The sequence below is a fragment of the Rhamphochromis longiceps genome, linkage group LG12, assembly GCF_057381845.1.
Source record: "Rhamphochromis longiceps isolate RC_006_pf linkage group LG12, R_longiceps_female_GT1.1, whole genome shotgun sequence".
Classification (NCBI taxonomy): Eukaryota; Metazoa; Chordata; class Actinopteri; order Cichliformes; family Cichlidae; genus Rhamphochromis; species Rhamphochromis longiceps.
In genome coordinates, this window is record NC_140568.1 from 1,318,978 (window position 1) to 1,334,801 (window position 15,824).

Here is a 15,824-nt window from a genome sequence, read left to right on the forward strand (position 1 = left end):
ATAGCCGATCATTAGAGATAGGTTGATCATATTTAAGATCGAAGAATTAATTAATGGCAGCACTTCTTTGAGCAGTTTTGTAGGAATGGGGTCTAAAAGACACGTTGATGGTTTGGAGGAAGTAATTATTAGGGTGACCATATTCTGATTTCCAAAAAAGAGGACACTTGGCCCAGTCATGACGAATTTTAATAATACTGTTTGTTTAAAGAAAATTTTAACATATTTAAATGATGTCTTCTCTGTGCAGTAAATGAGTGGTGAAATAAAAAAATGTCTTATAGGCTTTTACAAGTCAAGAAGTGCAAAAAAATAATTCAAAAACCTCTAGAATTAAATAACGTTACAGTAATAATACCTCCTTTGTATAAGAAAAATGACCAGTGAGGTACCAGTGAGGTATTGTGCAATGGTTTCTGCTGTCTCATTTCGCGTTTCTACCCTCAATTAATTTTTTTTGCATGCCACCATTCTTCCAGTCAAAGTACGATTGGGAATATTTTCTCTGTTCCTGGTTACTGAAGTCTGAGAAATGCCACAGTACTGGATTTTATGAAGAGCCAAAGAGTGACTTCAACTGAATGTAGCACTATGACACCATTGACAATAGCTTCAGTCTTTGTTAAAGTCTGGAAATGCTTCTTTTTTTAGCAACACACTAGTGCAATCCATGGATCTGTAGCTATTGTGACGCTTCATAGTATGAAATGCACCTTCTGCTGCAGATGCAACATCCTCGTTTTCCCAGGTGTAACAAAGAACTCCGTCAACTTACTAGATGAATTTTCGCCTCGCACAGCCTTTATATGCAGGGTGCACGTAAGTGGTCCGCAGGTGCGCATTGGTGTTTCCTTCAGGATCAAAATGATATCAAACTTGATTCTGATGATGACAGAGGGGTTAAACTGATTCAAATGACTCTTTTCTCCAACTCACATCAACTGTTTTATTTTGAAACTCTGAGTGTGTTGAAGCTGTTTCCTGGTGCAGAACCCTGAACAATTAGAAAAAGCACAATAAAAACACTTCATGTCATCTGTGTTCGTGAACCTGACATCATGCAGTTCATCTTCTCACCAGCAGAGGGCCACAAACCACCATCAATGAAGAGTCCAAGGAGATGTAGTGACATCAGAGCTGTGTGTATTGATCTGATCAATATGGAAGTTCATGTTTCTTTAATTGGGTCAGTTTTTAAAAGCAGCTGTTTTTATAAAGAGACAGAAACATGAGAGATGCTGAATGTCTTTAATATTTGATACACTGAGTTATAGATTTTGTCCAGAACAGCAGCCTTTAGACTGCAGACGGCACAGAGGCTGCTGTGTGGCTGTGGTCACAGCTGGATGGCTTCTGCTCAGGTGCTGCTTAGGAGAGCGGGCCGGCTTGGTTTGGATAAACTCCTCTTTCTTCTGAAGTTGGATCAGGTGGATCTGTCTGGACTTGTGCCATTTTACAGCTCGGTGGTGAACACCTGGCGGGCGCTGAAGGTCGCTCGTGCTCCTGACCCCAGACCTGGGATGTGGCTTTTCGAGGAGCCGCTGTTTTTTAATGACTTCATTCCCAGCACTGTGTTTTCTTCTGCTACAATATGGACCAAGTTTGTGGAGGCTGGCGTTGTCAAACTGGGTCATCTTACAAGGATGTCTCTGGGTGCACTTGGTGGTGTCACAGGCATTAAGTCCTACAGAGTGTTACAATCATTGTCAGCATCAACCAACCACTAGAGGAAGGTAGAGTGCTGCAAGCACCAACAGCAGTAGCAGCACAAACAGAGTTAAATTGACCTGCAGGCCAAAATATATGCATGCTAACCATGTACAGTGGTCGTCTCTGTCATTTCTACTACCTTATGATTAAAGACATCAGTGTGAACGCATATATATATATGTGCCCTACTCTAGGAATAATTATTAACAGGTCAACCAAACCCATCACTGTGGTTGAACTGCTGCATAAGAGACTTTGCGCTGCCCTTGGTGTAAAGCATTGATGCAGCTGCTCGGCCACTGAAACTGATTCCATTGCTGTTCTTGAGCTCATCTGAAGGCCACGTCAAGTTCAGAGGTCTGTAGGAATTGACTTTGCAGAAAGTCGGCGACTTCTGATCCTGCTCTATGACTTTACATCTCCCACCACTGCGGCTGAGTTGCTGTCATTCCCAAACACTTCCACTTTCTTATAGTTTCACTAACAGTTGACTCGGGAATATTTAGTAGGATACTTCATGAATGGGTTTTTTCCATAGGTGGTATTGTGTCGCGGCACAGCGCTGGAGTTCTGTGAGCCATTCTTTCACACAGGTAGAAGCAGGCTGCATGCACAGGTGCCTGATTTTAGACACCTGTGGACATGGAAGTGATTGGAACATAATTCAGTGGTTTGGAATGGTAAGTGAATACTTATGTGCAATATATACACATGCAGCACAGATAATTATGCCATGAAATAAGGGAAAATGTGGCATATGGTGCTCCTTTCAGCACATTTGACTGAGAAATAGTTAATAAAGTGCAGTGATGCACCGAGACAATGACGAGATGAACTCCAGCCCTGTTTGAGATGTGTTATTACACAGACGTGGAAAACAACAAAGACTCTGTGTGTAGATGCCAACATATGTCTGCATTCAAGCGGCTGGCCTACATGAAGGCCACTCTGTCCATATAGACGCCACACATCTCGGCCCCAGTGTTGGAGCACGTATCCTCCAAAGGTCCCACGTGTCTGTAACTATAAGTGACTTTATGGACCAAGAAGGTAAAGAAACCAGGAGCCGAGTTTAAGTGTAATTATGTGTGTGTGTGTGTGTGTGTGTGTGTGTGTGTGTGTGTGTGTGTGTGTGTGTGTGTGTGTCTGTGTGTGTGTGTGTGTGTGTGTGTCTGTGTGTGTGTGTGTGTGTGTGTGTGTGTGTGTGTGTGTGTGCATAAGAAAAACCTAACAGAGCTGTCAAGCTTTAGAAAGTTTTGCAGCAAATGTTTTTGTGACTTTTTGTGTTTTGTTTTTCATGTTTCTTTCTTTATTCAGTAAAATTATAAAACTGTTCAAAAGGATTATAAAATAAACACATCTTTCCAGTTGAATGAGATACACCCAAACAAATCACAAATTAACAATTAATTTAATCCAACTTTATATTCATTGTTTAATGCTTCTCAGAATGGACTTCAGTTGTGCACCTATTCTGTGAAATACACTGTCAGGTATCATAAGTAAGCTGCGGAGTCATCCTTCCACCATCCTGGGGCCTTTGAACCACGATGCCTGGCTGAAGGAAGCCGTCAATCTTCAGAATCCCTCTCAGAACAATTACTGAGACCTTTAAAGAGGTGCGGCTAACGATGCAATGATACAACATGCTGTCTGGATAGCAGCTGAAATAGTAGAAAAGATGTTTCTGATGATGTGTATTAGTAATCTGACACTTACAGAACCTGCAATGTCTGATAATTATGTGTGTAAAACACTTTGGTTCACTAACTTACACAGTTGAGTTCTGTTAATGTTATTTTACATTTATAATTTGTTGCAGATGTTCATGTTTTTCACGGTTAGTATTGAGTTAGTCTTCTTATGTCTCTGAGTTTATTATTTCTGCTTTGTGGTCTCCTGTCTATTAGGTCCCTTTGTGCGTTTGTCTTCGTCTACGTGTCCTCGATCAGTCTCTGTGTGTATGTCTCGATTCCTCGTTCTCTGGGTCCGTCCTGTCCTTGTGTTTCGTCCTTTGTCTCCCCACTCTGCCATGTGCTTCCATGTTTGTCCCCTGTTCTGTTGTTAAGCTTACGTGTCCTTGACATCACTTCCTCTGAGTCTCCAGGTTTTTCTTCTTTTCCATTGCGCACATTGGCCTATGAAAATACAGTGGGGCAAAAAAGTATTTAGTCAGCCACCGATTGTGCAAGTTCCCCCACTTAAAATGATGACAGAGGTCAGTAATTTGCACCAGAGGTACACTTCAACTGTGAGAGACAGAATGTGGAAAAAAAAATCCATGAATCCACATGGTAGGATTTGTAAAGAATTTATTGGTAAATCAGGGTGGAAAATAAGTATTTGGTCAATAACAAAAATACAACTCAATACTTTGTAACATAACCTTTGTTGGCAATAACAGAGGTCAAACGTTTACTATAGGTCTTTACCAGGTTTGCACACACAGTAGCTGGTATTTTGGCCCATTCCTCCATGCAGATCTTCTCGAGAGCAGTGATGTTTTGGGGCTGTCGCCGAGCAACACGGACTTTCAACTCCCGCCACAGATTTTCTATGGGGTTGAGGTCTGGAGACTGGCTAGGCCACTCCAGGACTTTCAAATGCTTCTCACGGAGCCACTCCTTTGTTGCCCGGGCGGTGTGTTTTGGGTCATTGTCATGTTGGAAGACCCAGCCTCGTTTCATCTTCAAAGTTCTCACTGATGGAAGGAGGTTCTGGCTCAAAATCTCACGATACATGGCCCCATTCATTCTGTCCTTAACACGGATCAGTCGTCCTGTCCCCTTGGCAGAAAAACAGCCCCATAGCATGATGTTTCCACCCCCATGCTTCACAGTAGGTATGGTGTTCTTGGGATGCAACTCAGTATTCTTCTTCCTCCAAACACGACGAGTTGAGTTTATACCAAAAAGTTCTACTTTGGTTTCATCTGACCACATGACATTCTCCCAATCCTCTGCTGTATCATCCATGTGCTCTCTGGCAAACTTCAGACGGGCCTGGACATGCACTGGCTTCAGCAGCGGAACACGTCTGGCACTGCGGGATTTGATTCCCTGCCGTTGTAGTGTGTTACTGATGGTGACCTTTGTTACTTTGGTCCCAGCTCTCTGCAGGTCATTCACCAGGTCCCCCTGTGTGGTTCTGGGATCTTTGCTCACCGTTCTCATGATCATTTTGACCCCACGGGATGAGATCTTGTGTGGAGCCCCAGATCGAGGGAGATCATCAGTGGTCTTGTATGTCTTCCATTTTCTGATGATTGCTCCCACAGTTGATTTTTTCACACCAAGCTGCTTGCCTATTGTAGATTCACTCTTCCCAGTCTGGTGCAGGTCTACAATACTTTTCCTGGTGTCCTTCGAAAGCTCTTTGGTCTTGGCCATGGCGGAGTTTGGAGTCTGACTGTTTGAGGCTGTGGACAGGTGTCTTTTATACAGATGATGAGTTCAAACAGGTGCCATTCATACAGGTAACGAGTGGGGGACAGAAAAGCTTCTTACAGAAGACGTTACAGGTCTGTGAGAGCCAGAGATTTTCCTTGTTTGAGGTGACCAAATACTTATTTTCCACCCTGATTTACGAATAAATTCTTTACAAATCCTACCATGTGGATTCATGGATTTTTTTTCCACATTCTGTCTCTCACAGTTGAAGTGTACCTCTGGTGCAAATTACTGACCTCTGTCATCATTTTAAGTGGGGGAACTTGCACAATCGGTGGCTGACTAAATACTTTTTTGCCCCACTGTATACCACACCATGCACATCATAACATGTTGTGTTATGATGTGTTATGATGTGCATGTAGTAATCTGTTTGGATGTGCTCAGGAAAAGAACGATTATTTTCTTGCACAAAATAGCCCTGATGGCATCAGCTGACCCCCACACAGCCTCATTCACGAATTTAATTCAATTCAATTTTATTTATACAGCACCAAATCACAACAAGTTGCCTCAAGGTGCTTTATATTGTAAGGTAGACCCTACAATAATACATGCAGAGAAAAACCCAACAATCATATGACCCCCTATGAGCAGCACTTTGGCGACAGTGGGAAGGAAAAACTCCCTTTTAACAGGAAGAAACCTCCAGCAGAACCAGGCTCAGGGAGGGGCGGGGCCATCTGCTGTCATTGGTTGGAGTGAGAGAAGGAAGACAGGATAAAAGACATGCTGTGGAAGAGAGACAGAGGTTAATAACAGATATGATTCAGTGCAGAGAGGTCTGTTAATACATAGTGAGTGTCAGGGGTTGCAGTGTGGATGAGGGAAGGAGGACCCAAACGTTGGACTCACGGGTAGGTGAAGGTTGGTGTTTAATGCAGACAGAGTGAACAAAAAGAACAGAAGCAGGAAATGGCTGAACGACTGACTGACGGAACTGAACATAGGACAACCTAACAGCGACAATGACTCAACCCTGGACTGTTGTAACTGAGGGACACAGGCTTGAATGATGAATGATGAGCGATTAGAGACAGGTGAGTGAACAGCTGATCATAATGAACTAATGATAAATGGGAAGAGAACTAGAACATAATGCACACAGAGTAAGGCTAACACAATAAAACAGGAAGTGGAACATACAGAAGATAAACAGTGAACATGACCCAGTGAGTGAGAAAGGTGACTGGAAAGGAAAAACTCAATGCATCATGGGAATCCCCGGCAGCCTACGTCTATTGCAGCATAACTAAGGGAGGATTCAGGGTCACCTGGTCCAGCCCTAACTATATGCTTTAGCAAAAAGGAAAGTTTGAAGCCTAATCTTGGAAGTAGAGATAGTGTCTGTCTCCTGAATCCAAACTGGAAGCTGGTTCCACAGAAGAGGGGCCTGAAAACTGAAGGCTCTGCCTCCCATTCTACTTTTAAATACTCTAGGAACAACAAGTAGGCCTGCAGAGCGAGAGCGAAGTGCTCTAATAGGGTGATATGGTACTACAAGGTCATTAAGATCAGATGGGGCCTGATTATTTAAGACCTTGTATGTGAGGAGCAGGATTTTGAATTCTGGATTTAACAGGAAGCCAAAACAGGAGAAATCTGCTCTCTCTTTCTAGTCCCTGTCAGGACTCTTGCTGCAGCATTTTGGATCAGCTGAAGGCTTTTCAGGGAGTTTTTAGGACATCCTGATAATAATGAATTACAGTCGTCCAGCCTGGAAGTAATAAATGCATGAACTAGTTTTTCAGCGTCACTCTGAGACAGGATATTTCTAATTTTAGAGATGTTGCACAAATGGAAGGAAGCAGTCTTACATATTTGTTTAATATGTGCATTGAAGGACATGTCCTGGTCAAAAATGACTCCAAGGTTCCTCACAGCGTTACTGGAGGCCAAGGTAATGCCATCCAGAGTAAGAATCTGGTTAGATACCATATTTCTAAGCTTTTCAGGGCCGAGTACAATAACCTCAGTTTGATCTGAATTAAGAAGCAGAAAGTTAGCGGCCATCCAGGTCTTTATGTCTGTAAGACATTCCTGCAGTTTAACTCATTGGTGTGTGTTATCTGGCTTCATGGACAGATAGAGCTGGGTGTCATCTGCATAGCAGTGTAAATGTATGCTATGTCTTCTAATGATGCTGCCTAAGGGAAGCATGTATAATGTAAACAGAATTGGTCCTAGCACTGAACCCTGTGGAACTCCATAATTAACCTCAGTGTGTGAAGAGGACTCTCCATTTACATGCACAAACTGGAGTCTATTAGATAGATATGATACAAACCACTGCAGTGCAGTACCTGTAATACCTACAGCATGTTCTAATCGCTCTAATAGGATATTATGGTCGACTATGATATAAAGGAAGGTTGGAGATTGGCCTATAATTAGCTAAGACTGCTGGGTCTAGAGATGCTTTTTGAGTAAAGGTTTAACTACAGCCAGCTTGAAGGCCTGTGGCACATAGCTGATTATTAGAGATAGGTTGATCATAGTGCTTTACAACTTGAACATTATGGCTAACGGGTGGACTTTCCTGTTTCAGGGCAGCTAGCCAAACGATGAGCCAGTTACTACTAAAGAGAAAGAATGAAATCCTTGCTCTGTTTACTTATTGTTGCTGCCGGGGTAGAACAAAAGTGACCCCTAAACTGGTTTCTATTCCGCTGAGTTTTGGGTTCTTTTATTAATTAGCTTTCACTAGCTGGGCCCACATCATCTTAGGATTGACAGTGTTTTGGTAGGTAAAGGTTTTGGTAGGTAAAGGTGAATGGCTTTGACATGAAGTGAGCTGCGGTTTGGGGAAGGCCTCAAAGGGGGGCTGGGGGCTCCCGGGCCTGGCAGATCCCCGTGTACTAAATAGAAAGGAAGAAGTTAAAGAATTGAAAACGAGGAGGGAGGGTGGGGCACCTAAACGAAAATGCCCAGCTTCCAGAACTGGGGGAACCTCTACAGATGACAACTGGAAGGAGCGTATTTGGAGACGTGGTCCCGCTCCTGAAATTGCGATACATAATCTCCAACACATAAACTGATGGTGACCACCAGTAATCAGTCAACCCAGTGGTGTAAGGTTCCTGACTGACTGAATATGGTGCTAAACATGTTCCAAAAGCACTGATTTCTAAAATCCAGCTCTTGAGAGCAGGGCTCCATGATGTAAATCGGCCTTAATACATGTAGTGGTTCATGCTAACTTTAAAGACCTTATAGTACCGTATGACCCCAATAGAGCTCTTAACTCTTAGACTGCGTCTATAGTTCAAAGTTTATAGTTAGGGCGTGATCAGGTGACCCTGAATCCTCCCTTAGTTACCCTACAACATGCTTGTCTCACCCCTTGACCATGTGCTTACACACCACTCTGTATTTACTCATTAGTTAAGCCGAGTTCTTGCTCGTAGGGAGTCATTTGATTGAGTCTGTATGACTGTAGGGTTTTTACCTTACAATATACTGTACTATAGAAACATGTAGAAATGGAGATGAAACTGCAAGCTCGAGCACTCATCACTACATTTGTTACTCCTGAAGATCAGAAGAGGATTTAATAGGTCTACCTTTGTGTTAGCATGTTGTCTTTACAGATGTTACAAAGAGTGCATGGCAGCAGTTTTTTGTGCACTTTATTCACATGCTCGTCCTTCAGTAGCAGAGGCGAGCTCTTTCCTGCTGTGTAACACTGTGCACAGGAGGAACGCCGAAAATACTGCCAGAATGGTTTTTCTGCTCATGGATCCATCCAGCACCTTCAGCTCAGAGTGATGCTTCACCTTATTTTATAGTGTTGTTATTGATTACCATTGTGTTTGTCAGTGGTGCATAAAATTAACACTGTGTTATAGGGGCATGGATTTCTGTCAGCCCTTGACAAGATAACCCTTTATTGGATGACTGCTCCTAATTTGTTTTTGTTTATTCAGAAGTATAAAGTAACATTCAGCAAGCCCCAATAATAAACCTATTACTGCAAATCCTAGCTGCACCATTGACAACCGCTAATCTTTGCTGCCCCTAATTACATCAGGATTCTCAGTCTTAATTAACCAATCTTTACAGCATTTTACCTGCTTAATGCTGCACTCGACAAACTGCATTTGCTGAAAAGGACTTTGCAGTTTTCTGTTTCTGAAACAAATGTTTTCACTGTTTTCTTGCAGTAGAACAAGAAATAATAAAAAAGTACTAATGAGAGTGTTTTCAGGATGCATCACAAGTCAAGTTTGTCAGAACCCAAGATACTGATTGTGGAGTATCATGTGTATATAAATGCATTTGGTAACACAAACATTTGTACAGAACAATGGAAAGGTTGCGTTAAACGCATGTTTTTATTTCTAAATGCACCACAAGTCAAATGGTAAACCCAGAAAATCCATCACAACGGTTTTTGACACATTTTTACCCCTGAGCACCACACGCCAGTGTCCCAGAATGCACTGGATGTATTCAAACAAAGGGAAACATTTACAGCTTTGCACACAACTCATAACGCAGTCATTGTCTAAAAACTACAAGCAGAGCATATCATAGATCAAATACAATACATGTTATTTGGTTACATTTTTCCTGCATGCGGAGGTGTTGCTTTCTCTTTGGTTGTCTGCTCTCGATGAGCTCAAAATCAAGTGAGTGTGAAATGTTTCAGCCACGCAGTTATCTGAGCTGCTGAAGCACCTCGAGGCCATTGTTGTTGTGTTTGGATGCAAATAAAACAGAATTAAACGATGTAGTGGGCATCATCCTACAGGATGCTAAGAAAGAGACAGTCTCACTGGTCCTGGAGCGTCTCCACGCTAGTTTCACGTGTCCATGGCTGCGATTTGTTTAGTTACAACAGTTAAAAAACCCCAAAAAACCCAGTTAAACGACAGCAGGTAGCAGTGAATGTTCTTAGAATTATTAAGGTTTAAAACAAATTATATTTGTGGTTCAGGACCCACAATTAAACATACAGAGATATTATATTTTTGATTTAATACAAAGTATTGATTGCAACACTCTATTAGCTCCCAGTGAGTCACATCTTTCTGTACTGCGTTTGTGTCTTTGCCATTTTTGCCATCATTAAATCTGAAATATAGACACAACTACATGCTTACATTCCACGAACTCTTCATATGTTGCTTTGAAATGAATGAGGAGGAATCTGAGGGTAACATTCCTAAATGTGATGGGACTGAAGTGAATATCTGGGAATGTTAGCTCAGTTTCACCAAACAGATGTGATGTGAAGTACTCAAAAAGAACGATGTTACTGCTGTGCTGGTTAATGATGACAGGCAAAAAGCAACAAACACAAAAATGTTCTTCCTCATTTTGCTCAGATGTTTCTGTCGTCTGTGGGACGTTACTGAAACCTGTAGCATCACCCAGCCTGGCCTGTACGTGGAAGTAAATGATGCAAATACTCCAAACTGTTGTTGTTCTCTGCTCGGAGCCACTGAAACGTCCTCTGATCATGTTTGAAGCAAATGCATCATAATGATAACTGAGTGAATCTGAGATAAACATCAAAAACATCTTTATGCGAGTGCTGGAGTTTAAGTAATTATAGCATTTCATGATGTCTTTAGTGTTTGTCAGCACTGCAGGAGACAATTTTAGGCTGATATCAGCTTGAATTACAACAATTTCCCTGCTATAAATATGGACGATAAATGTAAAGCTGCGTCATTCTGAGAAAGATGCAAGATCCCAAATTCATTTCTGCAGTTTCTTACAATCAGTCACAAAAAGTATCACATGAACACATATTTATATCTAAAACACCTTTTACACTTGTGCCACCATCATTTCTTCTTTCTGTTCATTTTCATCTGGATTCTTTTGGTATAACGTAAAAAAGCTCTGTAAACTTGCTGGTTCATAAATACATGGATATGAAAGTTGCCATGTAGACGTGATTGTTGGCACGTTGTATAATGAATGAGGTAGATGTGTGTCTCTTGTTTAATCATGTAAAATGTGAAAAAAACCCAGCGATCCACTGAACTAAAACAGTAATAACAAAGTAAATGTATGAGGTATATTTTGTATTAATCCTTTGTCTGTATGTAGGTGGTTTGGTGAAGTTTTGCCAACGAGCATCAGCGAGAGTGATGATACAGGATCAAACATACACTTGCTTTAACAGACGTACTAGAAACAACACTTCAGCGTGTGTCCACTGCCTTTCACGATGAACAAAGGTCTTTATGAAGACACCAGAGCATTATTTTAAAACAGAAACCCAAAATAAAACCACGTTTGACTCATGACTGCTCTGTTACCTGTATTTGCCTCCTGCTCACCTACTGCCTGCCAACTGAACTGCTGCTCGTTCTTGTCACAGTCGTTTCCTCTGAGGACTTTCAGTCAGCCCAACAGCATCACACCATCTGTGCATCTACAGTATATCTACATCAACCTCAGCACAGACTTTACACGTATGGTTTTGTCAGAAGAGCTTCCAAAATCTTACTCAGGGTAAAAATCACGCTCAACATAAAGTGCACGTTCATTACTTTAATGTAAGCTGTGCCCAACATCCTGAAAGCAGAGAGGACACAAACACGCCTGCTTTCTAATTACGTTTACATATTTACTAAACAAACGATGAATCCCATGATGGAGACGTGTTCTGGTTATGGTGGAGACACAAACACACTGAACAGCAGCTCTTTGCACTTGAACAGCTACAGTGGGATTTCCCCAAATTTGAGGCTCTCTGTAGTGTCAAGATGCAGCTTTAACACGTATTGGAGTGGTTATTATACTTACATAGTACACACCTTAGGCAGCTATCATATTATTATACACTACAGCAAACTCAGGCTATTGCTAGTTTGGTACCAGCTGGTTTGGGGAAACCTAACAAACGAATTATTCAAATGAATTGTGTAGCTGATCTTTGTGTTGTGAACAACATGGCTTTGAGACACGCTGTGCTTATAGGACTGTTAGCGGGTGGACAGAGCCATGCAGTAGAGAGGAAAGTAAACACATCACTTTAACTCCAGCGTGTGAACGAACACCAGTCTTTGAGTATCTGTTTATCTAATGAACCAGATGGTTTTCACCTCTGATGTGCTTCTTGTTTTTGGATCAGTCCCTCATGTATCCACTGTAAACAGTCCGTTTCTGAGGTTTGTCACAATGTTACAAAAACCAAAACCACGGTTTCAGCTGCAACATCATTTCAGCGCGGGGGTACGAGTCTTTGGCTCACTGTGGTGGTATGTTGAGTTGATGAGTGAACTTTTCCACACTAACTAGATGTGTTTGAGGACATGAACAATGTTCTGTCACACAGGTTAAAAGTGGGGGGCAGGTAGATGTCTATATGCAACAGTTGCTTTTTAATCAGTGCTTTGCTCACCTGTGGATGTGGAGTAAACCACAACTGAAATAAGTTGGAGTTAATCTGATGATTTAGTAACATGGTTCTTCTCACTGGGACTGGAGGGGGAGGTGAGAAGAAGTGGAGGGTCAGGGGGAGGTGTTTCGGTGTCCATGGAGAGAAGAAGAAGAGGACGAGGAGGATGAGGAGGGCTGGAACTTTGTAGGGCTGCTTCTTCCCTGAGTCTGACAGCCATGATGCTTCCCATGGTGTCCTGCCATCCCTGCTATGGGCGACTGCCGAGCAAACAGGACGCCTGTGGAGAAACATCGAGCCCAAGTTAGCCTTGAACTCTGCGCTGTCCTAACATCAGATTTCAGAGCGTGTTTGTTTCAGACGCTTTTATAAAGCATGAAAGGATTTATTTTGGTATCCCTCACAGGTAATATCAAAAAAGATGAAGTGGGTTTTGGATCTGACCAGAGAATGAAATTCACAGGCTGACAAAAACATAGTTTTGTTTGTTTTAACAAGCAAAAGGAATAATCTGACATAACTTACAGCAATAGTAGTTAGGACTGGGCGATATGACCCAAAATTCATATCTCGATATTCTCTAGCTGGATGGAGATATACGATATATATCTCGATATTTTTTAAAGCCATAAAGTAAGAACAAAAAGAGAGTTCTTGGTCAAAGCTGTGTCCCAGATCTCACACAGGCACCTTTATTAACATGCAGCGTAGATGTAGATGAAGAAATTACTCAGAGTTATCAACGTTTATTAAATAATAATGCTCCATAAATAAAATACACCAATGTTGTTTTTGTGCATAACACAGAGCAGAGCAGCTATCTGAACGCTGCTCCAACAGAGGTCGATTATCTTGTTAATAATTTCACCTCCTCACTGCGTACGACTCTGGATACTGTAGCTCCTGTGAAAACTAAGGTCTCTAATCAGAAGTACCTGACTCCGTGGTATAATTCTCAAACACGTACCCTAAAGCAGATGACTCGTAATCTGGAGAGGAAATGGCGTGTCACAAATTTAGAGGATCATCATTTAGCCTGGAGAAATAGTTTGCAGCTTTATAAGAAAGCCCTCCGCAAAGCCAGAACATCTTACTATTCATCACTGATTGAAGAAAATAAGAACAACCCCAGGTTTCAAAAAGTCAGAGCTCTGTTGAGCCAACCATCCCTTTATTCTGTCTCAGAGTGATGCTGAAAAATTGCTTCATGCATTTATTACTTCCAGGCTGGACGACTGGATTCATAATTATCAGGAAGTCCTAAAAACTCCCTGAAAAGCTTTCAGTTAATCCAAAATGCTGCAGCAGGAGTCCTATGTCTCTGCACTGAATCATATCTGTTATTAATCTCTGTCTCTCTTCCACAGCATGTCTTTATCCTGTCTTCCTTCTCTCACTCCAACCAATGACAGCAGATGCCCCCCCCCCTCCCTGAGCCTGGTTCTGCTGGAGGTTTCTTCCTGTTAAAAGGGAGTTTTTCCTTCCCACTGTCGCCAAAGTGCTGCTCATAGGGGGTCATATGATTGTTGGGTTTTTCTCTGTATGTATTATTGTAGGGTCTACCTTACAATATAAAGCGCCCTGAGGCAACTTGTTGTGATTTGGTGCTGTGTAAATAAAATTGAATTGAATTAAATTCGTGAATGAGGCTGTGTGGGGGTCAGCTGATGCCATCAGGGCTATTTTGTGCAAGAAAATAATCGTTCTTTTCCCGAGCACATCCAAACAGATTACTACATGCACATCATAACACAACATGTTATGATGTGCATGGTGTGGTATATTTTCATAGGCCAATGTGCGCAATGGAAAAGAAGAAAAACCTGGAGACGCAGAGGAAGTGATGTCAAGGACACGTAAGCTTAACAACAGAACAGGGGACAAACATGGAAGCACATGGCAGAGTGGGGAGACAAAGGACGAAACACAAGGACAGGACGGACCCAGAGAACGAGGAATTGAGACATACACACAGAGACTGATCGAGGACACGTAGACCAATCACAGCAGATGGCCCCGCCCCTCCCTGAGCCTGGTTCTGCCGGAGGTTTCTTCCTGTTAAAAGGGAGTTTTTCCTTCCCACTGTCGCCAAACTGCTTGCTCATAGGGGGTCATATGATTGTTGGGTTTGTCTCTGCATGTATTATTGTAGGGTCGACCTTACATATAAAGCACCTTGAGGCGACTGTTGTTGTGATTTGGTGCTGTATAAATAAAACTGAATTGAACAAGATTTAGCAGAGCGAGACTGCAGTGATACATTCAACCTGTTCAGTGCTGAAAAAATAGCAAATTTTTGCTTCTCACTTGATTGGCAGACACTGTGGACACTGAAATCTACCGGTAATTGCAAATGACCAGTTAGCAGGGACCCCTCACCAGCTACGATCCTTCAGATATGTTAGAGGCCAGTTTGAAGCATAAGTTGATCTTTGGTCTTTGTACAAGTTTGAGGTCCAGTGAAAGAGGATCCACAGAGTGATCTGAGAATAGCAGCTGGAAGCTCTGTGGAGAACTTCAGAGAGCTTAGAGACGATAGCACGATGATATGAATGGGCTATGTTAAAGGAGAGATGCAGTAATTACTACAAGGCACAAGCTCCCTGTATCCACACACAGACAGAAAATAAACCTTCAAATTCACAGGCCCAATTTTGAGATATTTAACTTTTTTAACACTATTGGACTGCCACTTCATTACGATGGATTTTATAGCAAAGACATCAAATTGTGTAGAGGACTAAGCACCAGGGTGCTCCTATAACTTATTGAATTTCCTGCCTGCAATTACATCAGCAAACGGCCCCTCTATTTACCTGTGTAGACAACTCCATTTATTTCTATTGACATGTTGATGCTGCTAATGCCGTTGGTAGACAGGTTCAATGCAGTCTCTTGTCTATCATCTGTCAAGAGAAGGGGCACAGAAGGAGAGAGAAAAAAACTCAATATGAGCATTTAGAAAAGGAACGGAAGAAGCAAGAAGAGTATTGGTGATAATTCAGAGAGTGACAGGATAAGGAGAGCTTTATTAAAGAGTTCTGGGGAGAAAGAACTGTCAAAAGATGGCACAGCTATTTCTGCATGTCAATTATGGATGAATCCTATCACAACACAGTCGGAAAACTTGGCCAGGTTCTTAAATGACAGAAATGTCGTTAACTTTTGCCATTTCAGAACGGAAACCAGCAGAAAGAAAGCGTAGCGTGTCAATAGTACTCTAAAACAAAACCTGAAAGCAAATAAAATAAACTTTTAACTGAACAAAATCGTCCTCAGAGAACAGACGAGCCGTGCACACGGTG

The 15,824-nt window shown here is 42.0% G+C and overlaps 2 protein-coding genes across 4 annotated transcripts in view; one reads left to right on the top strand and one right to left on the bottom strand.

Moving 5' to 3' along the window:
* apba1a (amyloid beta (A4) precursor protein-binding, family A, member 1a) overlaps positions 1-15,824 on the top strand; it is a 220,984-nt gene that overhangs the window by 58,636 nt on the left and 146,524 nt on the right. The window lies entirely within an intron of this gene.
* Positions 9,568-15,824, bottom strand: part of arid3c (AT rich interactive domain 3C (BRIGHT-like)) — a 75,286-nt gene continuing 69,029 nt past the window's right edge. Inside the window, exons 7-8 of the mRNA XM_085426800.1 lie at positions 15,336-15,425; positions 9,568-12,799 (exon numbers count right to left, since the gene is read on the bottom strand). Of these exons, the coding sequence (XP_085282926.1) occupies positions 12,633-12,799; positions 15,336-15,425 (257 nt within the window). The 3' untranslated portion in view covers positions 9,568-12,632. The remainder of the gene's footprint in view (positions 12,800-15,335; positions 15,426-15,824) is intronic.